The sequence below is a fragment of the Bactrocera dorsalis genome, chromosome 6 (genome assembly GCF_023373825.1).
Source record: "Bactrocera dorsalis isolate Fly_Bdor chromosome 6, ASM2337382v1, whole genome shotgun sequence".
Taxonomy (NCBI): Eukaryota; Metazoa; Arthropoda; class Insecta; order Diptera; family Tephritidae; genus Bactrocera; species Bactrocera dorsalis.
In genome coordinates, this window is record NC_064308.1 from 17248691 (window position 1) to 17261611 (window position 12921).

The 12921-nt window shown below is 35.3% G+C and overlaps 2 protein-coding genes across 3 annotated transcripts in view; both read left to right on the forward strand.

Annotated features, from left to right (window-relative positions):
* LOC105225491 (uncharacterized) overlaps window positions 1-12921 on the forward strand; it is a 232280-nt gene that overhangs the window by 746 nt on the left and 218613 nt on the right. The window lies entirely within an intron of this gene.
* Window positions 4-5618, forward strand: LOC125779309 (tigger transposable element-derived protein 1-like). The gene is made up of 2 exons (XM_049460583.1): window positions 4-1731; window positions 1835-5618. The coding sequence occupies exon 2, from the start codon at window positions 3969-3971 to the stop codon at window positions 5385-5387; it is 1419 nt and encodes a 472-aa protein (XP_049316540.1). The 5' UTR covers window positions 4-1731; window positions 1835-3968; the 3' UTR covers window positions 5388-5618.

Genomic DNA, 12921 nt, shown 5'->3' on the forward strand with positions numbered 1-12921 from the left:
ATATTTCAACTATGCTAAGACCTTCATATTTGTTAATAATACAAAGATGCCAAAGTGTTGGCATTCTTGATAAAAAAAACGTTCATACTAAAAAAATAAAAATTGTATTTGAAACTATTATTTATAAAGTTGATTCCGGAAAAAAAAATATATTTTTTTTTGTGCTCTATAAACTACGTCCGTAAGACAATAAACCACGTATGTATGGTTTGTATCTTCAAACTTGGTGAAATTTTAGAATTTCGGGCGTTAGTGTAGTCCGGTTGTTTCGATTGAAAATAAAGTGCTAAATTTACCTAAAAGTGGATAGTGTTAAAAATAATATTGATTTTGCGGGCATACGAGTATGTTTGTACATATTTACAAATAAATTTCATATTCAGCACGCTCCGCCTGGCTTTAATTAAGCATACAAGAACTAATGCTTAACTAATGCTTATCAAAAATTCGCGCAAGCGACAAAAAAAGGCACAGACGCACCGTCATTGACCAATAAGATTCGAGCAAGCTGTGTATTATTTCCTAGTATGTAATATTACAACAAAATCAAATTTATTCATAAGGAACGCGCACGTTCCACGATGTCAAGTGAGTTCATAACTCTGCCGTTTTTTTCCTGTGCGCCTCTTTCAACCATAATTCATTTTCACAAGGAACCTCCCCTCAAATGCTCGAGAATAACAAAAAGAATTTGAAACAAAATTTAATAAAAAAATGTCAATAAAATTGAGAAGAAAAATAGCTTGAAAACTTCATATTTGCATGTTGTCCAGAAATTGAAGAATCGTTGTTCACTTCAGAAAAAAAGCGCAAAGTGGCTCATTGGCGACTCTCAAAATTTATCTCATTTATTTATTTTTTCATGTATATGTATGTGGTATTGAATTAAAAAAATACTATTTATATGAACTTCTGTATCCTGCAACATAATTATTTTATATTTTTACGTAATATATATTTTCACAGTTTTTCGATTTAGCCCATTTTATATATTCCACGCTAAGAAAATGCAGCCCAATCAAAAAATCGTAGTACTTGAAAAGAGCATAAGTCAATTTTGAATATAAAAGCACTGCAAAATGAACAAAAATGTAAACATAGCCAACATAGCCAAGGATAAGTTAGTGACAGGGTACATGTATTTAAAATCTTAATAGGTACGCGCATAAAAATATTTAAGAACATAAAAATATCGATTGCCACCAAACTTTTCAGGAATACGCCCTCAGTGATCTGCAGTGAATACTTGGCTACTCTCAAAATCATGAATCTCCTCTACTCCTTACTCATACTTGTTCTCAAAAAAAAAAAAAATATTACCTTCTCACAATCGCATGAATTGCTTGTTTAATAATGAGTGTGAATATGTCTCACAACCACTTATCGTTTACACTTGGCTTGGCTTGCTTCTCTCCATACAATTGTTTAAGCTATTCGCTGCATACCATTAGATGAGTTGAAAGGTTCATAGTTTATTCATGAATACATTCACTAACATTCACAAATTCCGAGCCTATTCAAAATATTAATAAATCGTAAAAACTACAAAACTGAAACTTCTTTATTTCTCATCTCTACTTCTCGCAACCACTTGAAAATAGCATTAAGGGAGAAAAGATTTTCAAAGCAAAGTTCATTTTGGTTTGAAGCTTTGAACAGTACACAGATCTAAGAATGAGAAAAGCGGAAACATGATTCGTTCTTAGTGAATAAATTGTTTGGTGAATTTTGGTAAATATCATCTTGTGAATTAGTAATAATAATAAAATAACGCTACTTATGTAGTTCTAAAATTATAATAAGTTATACGAGGGTTTGTAAATGCTTGTTTCAGCTATAAAGTGGAGCTGATTAGCTGAAAGCCAACGTCTAAAATAGTGCGAGAACAAAGGGTTAAAAAATTATGACTGATCAAAATAGAATAATAGTGTTTAAATGAGTTAAGCATCCGCCTACTTTACCCGAAAAAACTGGCGCACCCTAATACGACCACGCAATTCACCACAGCTGATGACACCACAACAGAACACCAACACATCTCACTACAGCTGTACATCAACCCACTCATCGAAAGGGATAGAAAAAAAGGGAAAGCGGACACAATTCGACTCTCATGTAATTCGATCATAAACTTGCGCAAGTACACTACGCCTCGTCGGCGCCTCACAATCCGTTCTAAACATTCGTCACATAAACTTCGCATCTCCATTTTCCTTTTTTTTCGACACTCAACCCGCGCGCTACAATTGACTCTCGCTAATACACATTAAATCGGATCTATACTGCATGCGGCGTACAACAATAAACCAATAATTATACCAATAAATTCGACCGGGATCCTGCATGGCATGTACCGAATGCCTTTATATACTTATTATACATCTTTATTATTCTGTGAAGTGTCAAAATTGATCCTTTTTAATAAATTAAATTGTATTAAAAAATATAAGAGTTCTTTTTTCTTGCACCCGTGTAACTATGGTCCTTCGAGCCTTACCGAAAGGCACCTCGGATAATTTATAAAAAAAAAAAACATTAAATACATATATACAGTGCCAAAGTGCATAAATGTGTATATAACTACAAATTGTGGTGACAAAACTTAAAAAAAAGTGCAGTGGAAAAAAGACAAAAAAAAAAGTGCAGTGACCCAGCCAAAAAAAAAACATATATACATAATAAACAAAAAAGGGATTTAACGAACTAAAAGTAACGTGCGCCAAATCTAAACACATAACAACAAAAAGACAAATAAATAAAAAACATAAAGTGCAGTGACTCAAATAGAAAAACAAAAAATCAAATTAAAATAAACAAAACAAATTAAAATATATTTATATGTACCAAAAAAGATTACAAAAAGGTGGAGTGACAAACACAAAAACAAATTACAAAGAAAAACAAAACAAAAACCAAGAAAGAAAAACATAAATCGGGCGCGAAATGTATAGCTGTTAGGTGCAAAACAACGCAGAAAACGAGCGCGAAACCACCAACCTAAAAGTATATCAATACAACAAACACTATTCGGGCGCGAACAGAAACAAAAAACAAACTACAAACAACAAACAAACACAACAGGTCCAACCAACTGAGAGAAGCATATACATAATATCAAATATCTAACTATTCGAAGCTTACTTACTAGCTTAACTTACAAAAAACCGTACAAATTCAAACATTTCTTTCTGAAAAATTTCCAGCAGTACCCCTTAGGTTTTATAAAGCATTAAGCAGGACCGCATACAACAAGTACCAAGGCAACAATAGTCGAAAATATAAAATAAAAGACAAAACCGGAAAATAAGTATATTATATCTGCATATATACATATACAGCCAAAAATATTTCCAAAGTGCATATTCACATATAAAGGTGTGCAACTTTTTTTGAATTCCGTTTAAAATCTCTCTCTCACTTTTTGGAAAAAATATAATAACATTTATATACAAATATACGGAAAAGAATCTGCCAGTGACACTAGCAAAATCTCATATTACATATTAACACATTAGTACAAACAAATATTCAAAGACCATATTGGCAATTATCCGGCAATACCCCTTGTTCTTTGGCTACCAAAAACAAGCAGGATTGCATACAAAAAGCGAATTGATCTCTCTAACGAGCTCTCAATTGCTTAAAACAAAAACAAACCAAACAGAATTACGCAAGCATTACAGCATATTGTTTGGTCATATACATTAGCACAAACAATTTGTGCATACTAATCAAAAAAGCGAATTGATCTCTCTAACGAGCTCTCAATTACTTAAGAATACAGTAATACCCCGACTTACGCTACCCCGTTTTACGCGAATTCGAAGATACGCGGTTTTTCATTTTGATTGCCGCGCGCATCGGCTCTCTCGCTCCGCCCACTCAGTATTCAATTTGCGACAGGTTTAAACGTGTTCCGCGTGAAATTGTTTTAAGTGCGCAGTGCGTTTTACTTATAATTTCTAATTATGCCGTCTAAAAGAACGAAAAATGAGTCATTTGAGCCTAACAAGAAAAGAAAAACACTGTCTTTGGAGTGTAAACTGAATATAATTAAAGACTTTGAAGCAAAAATGAAAATTTGTGAATTGGCAAAGAAATTTGACCTACCGGAATCAACAGTCCGAACAGTTGTAAAAGGTAAAGAAAAAATTATGACCGCTGTGAAAGACTCTCAATCTTTGAATTCAAGTATCATCCGTAAGCGTCACGGTATTATCGCACAGATGGAAACATTGCTACAGTCATGGTGTGATAATCAAGTAAGAGTGAAAAATTGTCCTGTTGATCAAAATACAGTGTGCTTTCAAGCAAAGCAGATTTTTGAAAAACTAAAAGAAGAAGCTGGGGAGGCGGCTGAAAATGAAGTGTTTAAAGCTAGTAACGGCTGGTTCAGCCGATTTAAGAGTCGTTGTAATTGGCATAGCATCGCAGAGAGTGGAGAAGCGGCAAGCGCTGATAAAGAAACTGCATCTCTCTATCCAGAAAAACTCAAAACAATGATAGATGAAGGTGGCTACACTAGTCAAACTATTTTCAACGTAGATGAAACAGGTCTTTTTTGGAAGAAAATGCCTAAAAAAACTTTTATTGCGCGTGAAGAGAAAACTTTTCCAGGTTTTAAAGCCGCCAAGGATCGATTAACAGTGATGGTTGGTGCGAATGCAGCTGGAGATTGTAAATTAAAACCTCTCTTAGTTTATCGCTCAGAAAATCCAAGAGCCTTAAAAAATAAATCTAAAGCTGGTTTGCCTGTCATTTGGAAGTCTAATGCAAAAGCTTGGGTGACAGCTTCTCTTTTTGAAGACTGGTTTGGCCATCATTTTATTCCTGAAGTCGAACGTTACTGCCGATTAAAAGAAATCCCATTTAAAGTGATGCTACTAATTGACAATGCGCCAGGTCATCCTCCCGCAACTCTAATTAATTTCGATCCACGTGTGGAAGTTGTATTTTTGCCACCAAACACTACCAGCTTGCTTCAACCAATGGACCAGGGAGTCATTAAAACATTTAAAGCTTACTACACAAGGCGGTCATTTGCACATCTACATGAAGCTATGAGACAAAACAATGAGCTTTCTGTTAAAGACTTTTGGAAGCAATTCAATGTTTTAGATGCTGTAAGAATTATTGGACAATCTTGGAATGAGGTTTCACAAAAAACTCTCAATGGTGTCTGGAAAAAACTGTGTCCATTTTTTTTCACCTCTGAAACCCAAGGAGAAACCATTTCAGATCCTGAACAAATCGATAGCATAATAGAAGAAGTGGTCGATATCGCCAAGCAATTAAATTTAGAGGTCGATAATGATGACGTTCAAGAATTGCTAGAATCACACAATCAAGAGCTAACAATTGACGAGGTTATAAATAGAAATGCGTAAGTATGAGCAAGGTATTGACCAAACTGATTCGCTAGACCCAGTTGAATCGGTAAATCAAATGACAATTGCAAACTTAACAGAAGGGCTCAATTCAATTGAAAAGGGGTTACAAATTTTAGAAAAAATTGATTCTAATGAAGAACGCATTTCTACTACAAAACGAGGGATAAAAAAATTACTGGTATGCTACGAGGAAATTTTACGTGAAAAGAAGAAAAATTTAACTCGTCAGGCAACACTGTTAGAATATATGAAGCCTTCGACATCAAAATAACTTCGGTTTAGCTTACTTTATTCATAACAATGTAATATTTTTTTATTATCCTACACTTTATTAAACATTTTTCTTCTAAATTATTGTTTTCTTTAAACTCTGGTCCCGATTAAACAAACTTTATATGTATTTATATGCAACGTTGAACCCCGACTTACGCGAATTCGACTTACACGGCAACCGCTCGGACCCACCTATCGCGTAAGTCCGGGGTATTACTGTATAAGGAAAAGCATAATAAGCACACAAACAATTCGTGCATTTAGGTAAATAGCGCATTGATCTCTTCAACGAGCTCTCAATTGCACAAAACATAAAACATAAGCACGTATAAGTCCAAGTATTAGGGTGTACCTAAATACAAAATATTCGGACATAAAATATTTTAATTGATAAAAAGTACATTTTCTACTAAAATAAATAAATAATATTATTTCGCAAAAATGGTTAACAACAACAATAATCAAAATACACCTGCAGGAGCTACACACCCAAAACAGATTGCTAAATTTATTTCAGAAAGTGACAGTTTAACAAGATACTGCACTAAATTTGCCTCTTCACCGATTCAAGAAAACTCTGAATCGTTATTAGAAATAAAAAGCCAAAATCTTAAAAACTTCTGGTCTCGTCTCCAAGCGGCTCATGACGCCATAGTAGAATCTGACGATTCAAACGTACCACAAAATTTGAAACAATCGGCTTACGCAATATATGAAAACTGCTTACACCAATATGAAGAAACAAAAGCTATGATCTCCGATCAATTAAAGCTAATAAAAGCAATTGCACCTACTCCACATCCGAGTATTTTCTACTAAAATAAATAAATAATATTATTTCGCAAAAATGGTTAACAACAACAATAATCAAAATACACCTGCAGGAGCTACACGCCCAAAACAGATTGCTAAATTTATTTCAGAAAGTGACAGTTTAACAAGATACTGCACTAGATTTGCCTCTTCACCGATTCAAGAAAACTCTGAATCGTTATTAGAAATAAAAAGCCAAAATCTTAAAAATTTCTGGTCTCGTCTCCAAGCGGCTCATGACGCCATAGTAGAATCTGACGATTCAAACGTACCACAAAATTTGAAACAATCGGCTTACGCAATATATGAAAACTGCTTAGACCAATATGAAGAAACAAAAGCTATGATCTCCGATCAATTAAAGCTAATAAAAGCAATTGCACCTACTCCACATCCGAGAGTAGAGCTGCTACAAATGCAACAATATCAAGAGGCAAGTTCAGGAATCCAACTCGAGTTGCCCGCTTGTGACACAGAAACCTTTTACGGAGGTTATGAAGAATGGCCGTCCTTCCGGGACATGTTCACGGCCGTGTACATAAACCATCCTCAATTATCACAAGCGCAAAAATTGTATCACCTCGGATACAAAACTAAAGGTCAAGCAGGCATCATAGTAAAACAGTTCGCTCTTAATGACGATAATTTCAATTTGGCTTGGGAAGCTCTAAAAGCTAGATACGAAAATGAAAGAATACTGGTCGATAAACAAGTAACGACACGACTAAACTTGCCTAAAATCAAGAAAGGAACAAGTGAAGAATTTGTAACACTACAATCCACTGTTTCTAATTGTTTGTCGATTCTGTCGACCCAAAATATCCCCACAGACAGCTGGGATCCTATTCTGGTAAACATTTGCACCGCCGCATTACCAGAAAAGTCGTTACTATGGGAGCAATCGCTCTCATCACGAAAAAAAATCCCAACGTGGCAACAAATGAAAGATTTTCTCACCACCCAATATGAAAGAAGAAGAAGAAAAAAATTAAACACGACCAAAATAGAAGCTTAAATAGACCTCAAGCTAGAAGCAAAAACAAATCAAACATAATTTTTAACAAAATACAATCGTTCACATCCGAACAAAGAATACATACGTCATGCGAACTATGCACAAGAGGGCACAAGCTAAAATCTTGCGAAAAGTTTAAAAAACTTAATATAAACGAACGGAACAACTTTGTCAGATCAAAAAGACTCTGTACAAACTGCTTGTCCCATACACATAATCTTGAAAATTGCAAAAGCAAATTTAACTGCTTATATTGTCATAAAAGACATCACACAATGCTTCATTACATCAGATATCCCATCTCACCCCAAAGAAGCGCATTTATAAAACAAACCAAGAGTTTAATTGCAAAAGCAAATCCGGAAACTGAAAATACTAAAAGTTGCCAACAGACACCTGCTGCTCAAAGGCACAAAGATCTCAAACGCTGCACAGTCAAACACAAAGTGGACTAGTTGCAGAACCAGTTACCACCACACCAACTCAAGTTGAGAAAAAACAAAATCAATACCTTAATTCACAATTAAGGAAATTTCGAAATATAGGGAAACTTCCTCCTATATTAAAAGCACATACAACTTTTCGGCCCCGCAGGATGGCTTTCGCCAATAATGAAAAAAAAAAAAAATCTGAACAGATCCTAGAGCGGTGGCGGCCTACTAAACGCCAAATTAGTACATACATAAAAACATAAAATAAAAATAAATAATAAACACAGTTGTATCAAAAGTCGAAAAATCGACATTTTTTCGTAAATTTTCAAAATAAATAAAATCTTCAACAAATTTAAGGTTCAACGAGTACCATACTATCAATGCGATAAAGTGATGCACCTACACTTACAAAAAGCAAAGGTCGCTCTTATCGTATCTATGTGGGATCAGCTATACAAAGCTTCAAATTAAATATAAAAAAATTATCTACTCCACGAATCGAAGCCGTTCTCTATTCACGGCCACTCCCTCGCAAGATTCCTCTATTGTCACAGTCCTAACCCCAGGGCTAAGGAGTACCCATTCTGGCCATATCCGAGCCAGACGTGGAGTTACTATATTTCATAAGCCGATCGTAAATTAAATATCATAAAAATATTGCAACAATTGCCAATAATACAGAAAAATCAAGTAATAAATGATTAGCATAATAACTATCAAAGAAACAACCGCTTTATATAATAACTACGAAAAGCAGTTACAAACTCGTAAATGCGCATCATATAGTTTCATATCGTATGAACGTAAAAACAAATACATACGTATGTTTAAAACCAAAGCCATTTTCAGCATTTATTCTGAGCCCTCGGGTACTCTACTAGCAGTACAGCGATATACATTCCATCGCATAGATGTACGTACACAACACTGGGCAAAATATTCGCCTAGGGGGCCCAGGATGTTTAAATGAGTTAAGCATCCGCCTACTTTACCCGAAAAAACTGGCGCACCCTAATACGACCACGCAATTCACCACAGCCGATGACACCACAACAGAACACCAACACATCTCACTACAGCTGTACATCAACCCACTCATCGAAAGGGATAGAAAAAAAGGGAAAGCGGACACAATTCGACTCTCATGTAATTCGATCATAAACTTGCGCAAGTACACTACGCCTCGTCGGCGCCTCCCAATCCGTTCTAAACATTCGTCACATAAACTTCGCATCTCCATTTTCCTTTTTTTTCGACACTCAACCCGCGCGCTACAATTGACTCTCGCTAATACACATTAAATCGGATCTATACTGCATGCGGCGTACAACAATAAACCAATAATTATACCAATAAATTCGACCGGGATCCTGCATGGCATGTACCGAATGCCTTTATATACTTATTATACATCTTTATTATTCTGTGAAGTGTCAAAATTGATCCTTTTTAATAAATTAAATTGTATTAAAAAATATAAGAGTGCTTTTTTCTTGCACCCGTTTAACTAAATAGAGAACATTGGTAATGATAATTATCAATTAACGCAGAAACGTAGTAAAAGTGCAGTTTGGAGCGTGTTTGCTGAAATAAAACAAAAAAAGATGGAAGTACATTGGAAGTTTGTTTACAGTCGCAAATGCAAGAATTTGTTGACGTTTAATGGCAAAGCAGTCATTTGATGCGTCACAAATGCTTCGCTAACACTTCTGGACAGGAAGTGGTTATGGAAAATGTAAGCCAAGAAGACAAGGAATTCGCTATCAATGTCTATTCACAATGGATAATAGAAGATTGCAGCCCTTTTATTGCCGTTGAAGGATCTGAATTTGAAAAATAAGCAAGATTTTTTTATTGAAATTTGATCGAAATACGGTGGAAATGTTAATTAAATGTTAATATACATCCTGATTCCTAATGTATCTACTATCTCGCGGATGATTTATAAAATGGCTCAGGAGGAGAAAACCGAAATTAAATCGTATTTAAAAAAAAATTGTTGATGAAGGAAATGATTCTGTAACCACGGATCTCTGGACTGACAATTGTGTGAACATACATTTTTTATATACAACGCTTCATTTTTTCGACGGTTCCAATTTACCTAGTTTTGGTATCAAGTCTTTGGACTTCGAGAAATCAACAGGTGTAAATTATTCAAAACAAAATACTCAGCATATTTAAGACAGAAGAATAAGTGTTGAAGGTGCAGGGATGAGTTTTTGATTTCGCTACGCGTACTCTGATTTTTGCAAACAGAAAACAACAAATAATAATAAATTATAAAACAAACAGTCAAATAAAAACCAGTGTACACAAACTATTAATAATAAACATTAATAAATAGTGCACAAAACAGAAAACAAAACAAACAATAATGAGGGCTTCGCAGCATCACCAGCAAAACCGTAGGCATTCTTTAAGTGCCTACTTCAGCTTTGTCGAGCCAACAAAAGCAACTGATGATGAAACCAAGCAAGCGCAGTCAGCAGAGGCAGCTGTAAACAGCAATCGGGCAACAACAAATCCACTGACAGCAGCCACTATGCAGGTACCAGAAAGCTCCCGGACAGCGAAAGAAAACAAAATGCAAGGTGAGAATGTACCAAGCAAAAAAGGAAAATCAGTTCAAAAAAGAGATCGAGGTCTATTAAATCAGCGGTCAGTACCAAAAAATTTCAACAAGCCACGCCAAAAAGTAAAAAGCCAGAAATTCTTAATGGCAACAGATTTGCCTTATTGACCACAGAGCCTAACGACGATGCAAAGGGTACCACCACAGCCGTAAATGCCAAACCCCCTCCAATTTACTTGCGGGAGCGGAGCTCAAATAATTTTCATATAGTACCTTTGAAAAAAGGCAATATAGATGAAAAAAAAATTCAGTCCTAAACGGAAAAAACCAGAAAATTGTTGTAGATATATTAAATAGAAACACTTAGACTTAAAAAAAAAACAGAACAAATGGTTTTTTCGGCAAAGTCAATTTATTTTATTCAAAATAGTCTCCTTCTGCTTCAATATAGATTTTTGCACGGTCCAAAAGCAAGTCGAGCAAGTGTTTTAGCACGTTGGCCTTTATGGCCGCCAGTATGCAGGTGAAAGCCTTTTGAATGGCTTCTACGTCTACATAACCTTTCCTTTTATAGACAAATGCATTTTTCCGAAAAGGAAGAAGTCGCACGGTGCCATATCAGGAACTTGTGCGGAACAAACCGTGCACACACCTTTCGTAAGCCCAATTGTTCGGTCAAAATGCGATAAATCGATGTTTTGGAGATGTTCAATTTCATTACTATTACTTCCAATAGATGTCTCTAGGGTCAAGCACTGGTCGTTTAAATCGATTAAATCGTTTTATATCGATCTTGGACATTTGTGTCAACATTAATCCAACAAAATATTTGTAGAGATCTGTTTGCATCCCAAACTTATTCTCAAGTAAAAATGTCACTTTTTGAGCCGAATTCTTGACATTTGAGGGACATTTTTCTTTTTTTTTTAATTCCAAGAAAAGTGCGGCTGAGGACCCGTTTCGGCTTTACTGAGGCTGACACATACATTAGTGATGGGCGATGTTGTGACTTTTAAGGAACACTGCTACTTGTGACTGTGACTATATAAATATTTTACATTTGTATTCCAAAACAACAATAATTCAGGAGTGCTTATTCTTGACCGACGACCACTTACAATTTGCCCCACTGTGGAAAAAATTCTCTCGCACGGAACGGAACATAAATACTTTTTTGCTAGTTCTGCCATCTTAGGGTGTCTGTATTTATTTTCAAGCCACCAATGAAATGGGACGCAACTACGGGAGACCAGCCCATCTTCCAAATAACGCTGAATTTCAGTAATTGCTTTTGCTTCTACGCTACTATGTGGTTTATGTTCATTAGCGTATTTATCAAAAGAACTCCATATTGATACCGATTTTTCTACATTTTCTTCTATTTCTTCCCTTTGCATTTCTATTAGATAACGTTTTATAAGCTTTTTGTGTTATGTGCTGCCGATTCATCAGTCAACGCCACTAATTTGAATCTGGTGTCGAGGAAGGTAGCAACCGTAAGTGTATTGCTGTGTTGCAAACTGCTAAAACATTCTCTAATTCCATTTACAAAAATTTTAATAATTTTTTATAGTATTTGAAAATGTTTCAGTTCGCAAGTGTCTATACTCATCTAATAGACCATTAACGATTGGTATTACCAGCGAACCTGTGCAATACGTCTCACCACTTAAGCTTACTGTAGCCTCTCTGAATGGTTTGCAAATTTTGCACAAAGCAGCAACAGTCGCCCACTCGTCGATGGTTCATATTGGTAAATTTTTATTTATAATTACCAATGTACATTTCACCGCTTCCTCCAACTCTGAAAAGCGCTGCAACATCGCTAATGTGGAGTTCCACCTCGTTTCAACCTGTTGAATTAATTTAGAGATTTTTTACGGCTGTTGTGCCGGTAATTTTCAAATGCTTGATTTGCTGAAGTACTTATCTTGAAGTGATTAAATATTACTTTAACTTTATCAGTTACTTGTTTTACTTCAGGAATACGCAATCCTTCTTTTACAATTAAATTAATTTTGTGAGCCATACATCCAAAATGCTTCCAACCTAACTTATTAATTATTGCACTTTTTATGTTACTAGCATTATCCGAAACAGTTAGAAATATTTAATAGTTAATTTTCCAATCACTTACGATTTGTTGTATCGCCTCACCTAAGTTTTCAGCTGTATGATTTTGTTTTAGTTGGGATGACGATAAAAGTACTGACGTTAGTCGTTAGGAGACATAATGTACCGTTATAGCAATGAAAGTAAACGTCAGAGATAAGGAGATCCCCAACTCTCCTATCACTGGAAAAGTGAGAGCCGCTCACCTACCGAAGTTGACGGGATTGGGTAGGTTTTGACGTTTTGCAATTGGAATGACTGGAACGGCCAGATTGAAATTATACCAAAAATATATGTGAACGGAGGAAT

What these genes read in the sequence shown, in the direction of transcription:
- LOC125779309 (XM_049460583.1), top strand. Translation starts at nt 3,969, where the DNA reads ATGCCGTCTAAAAGAACGAAAAATGAGTCATTTGAGCCTAACAAGAAA.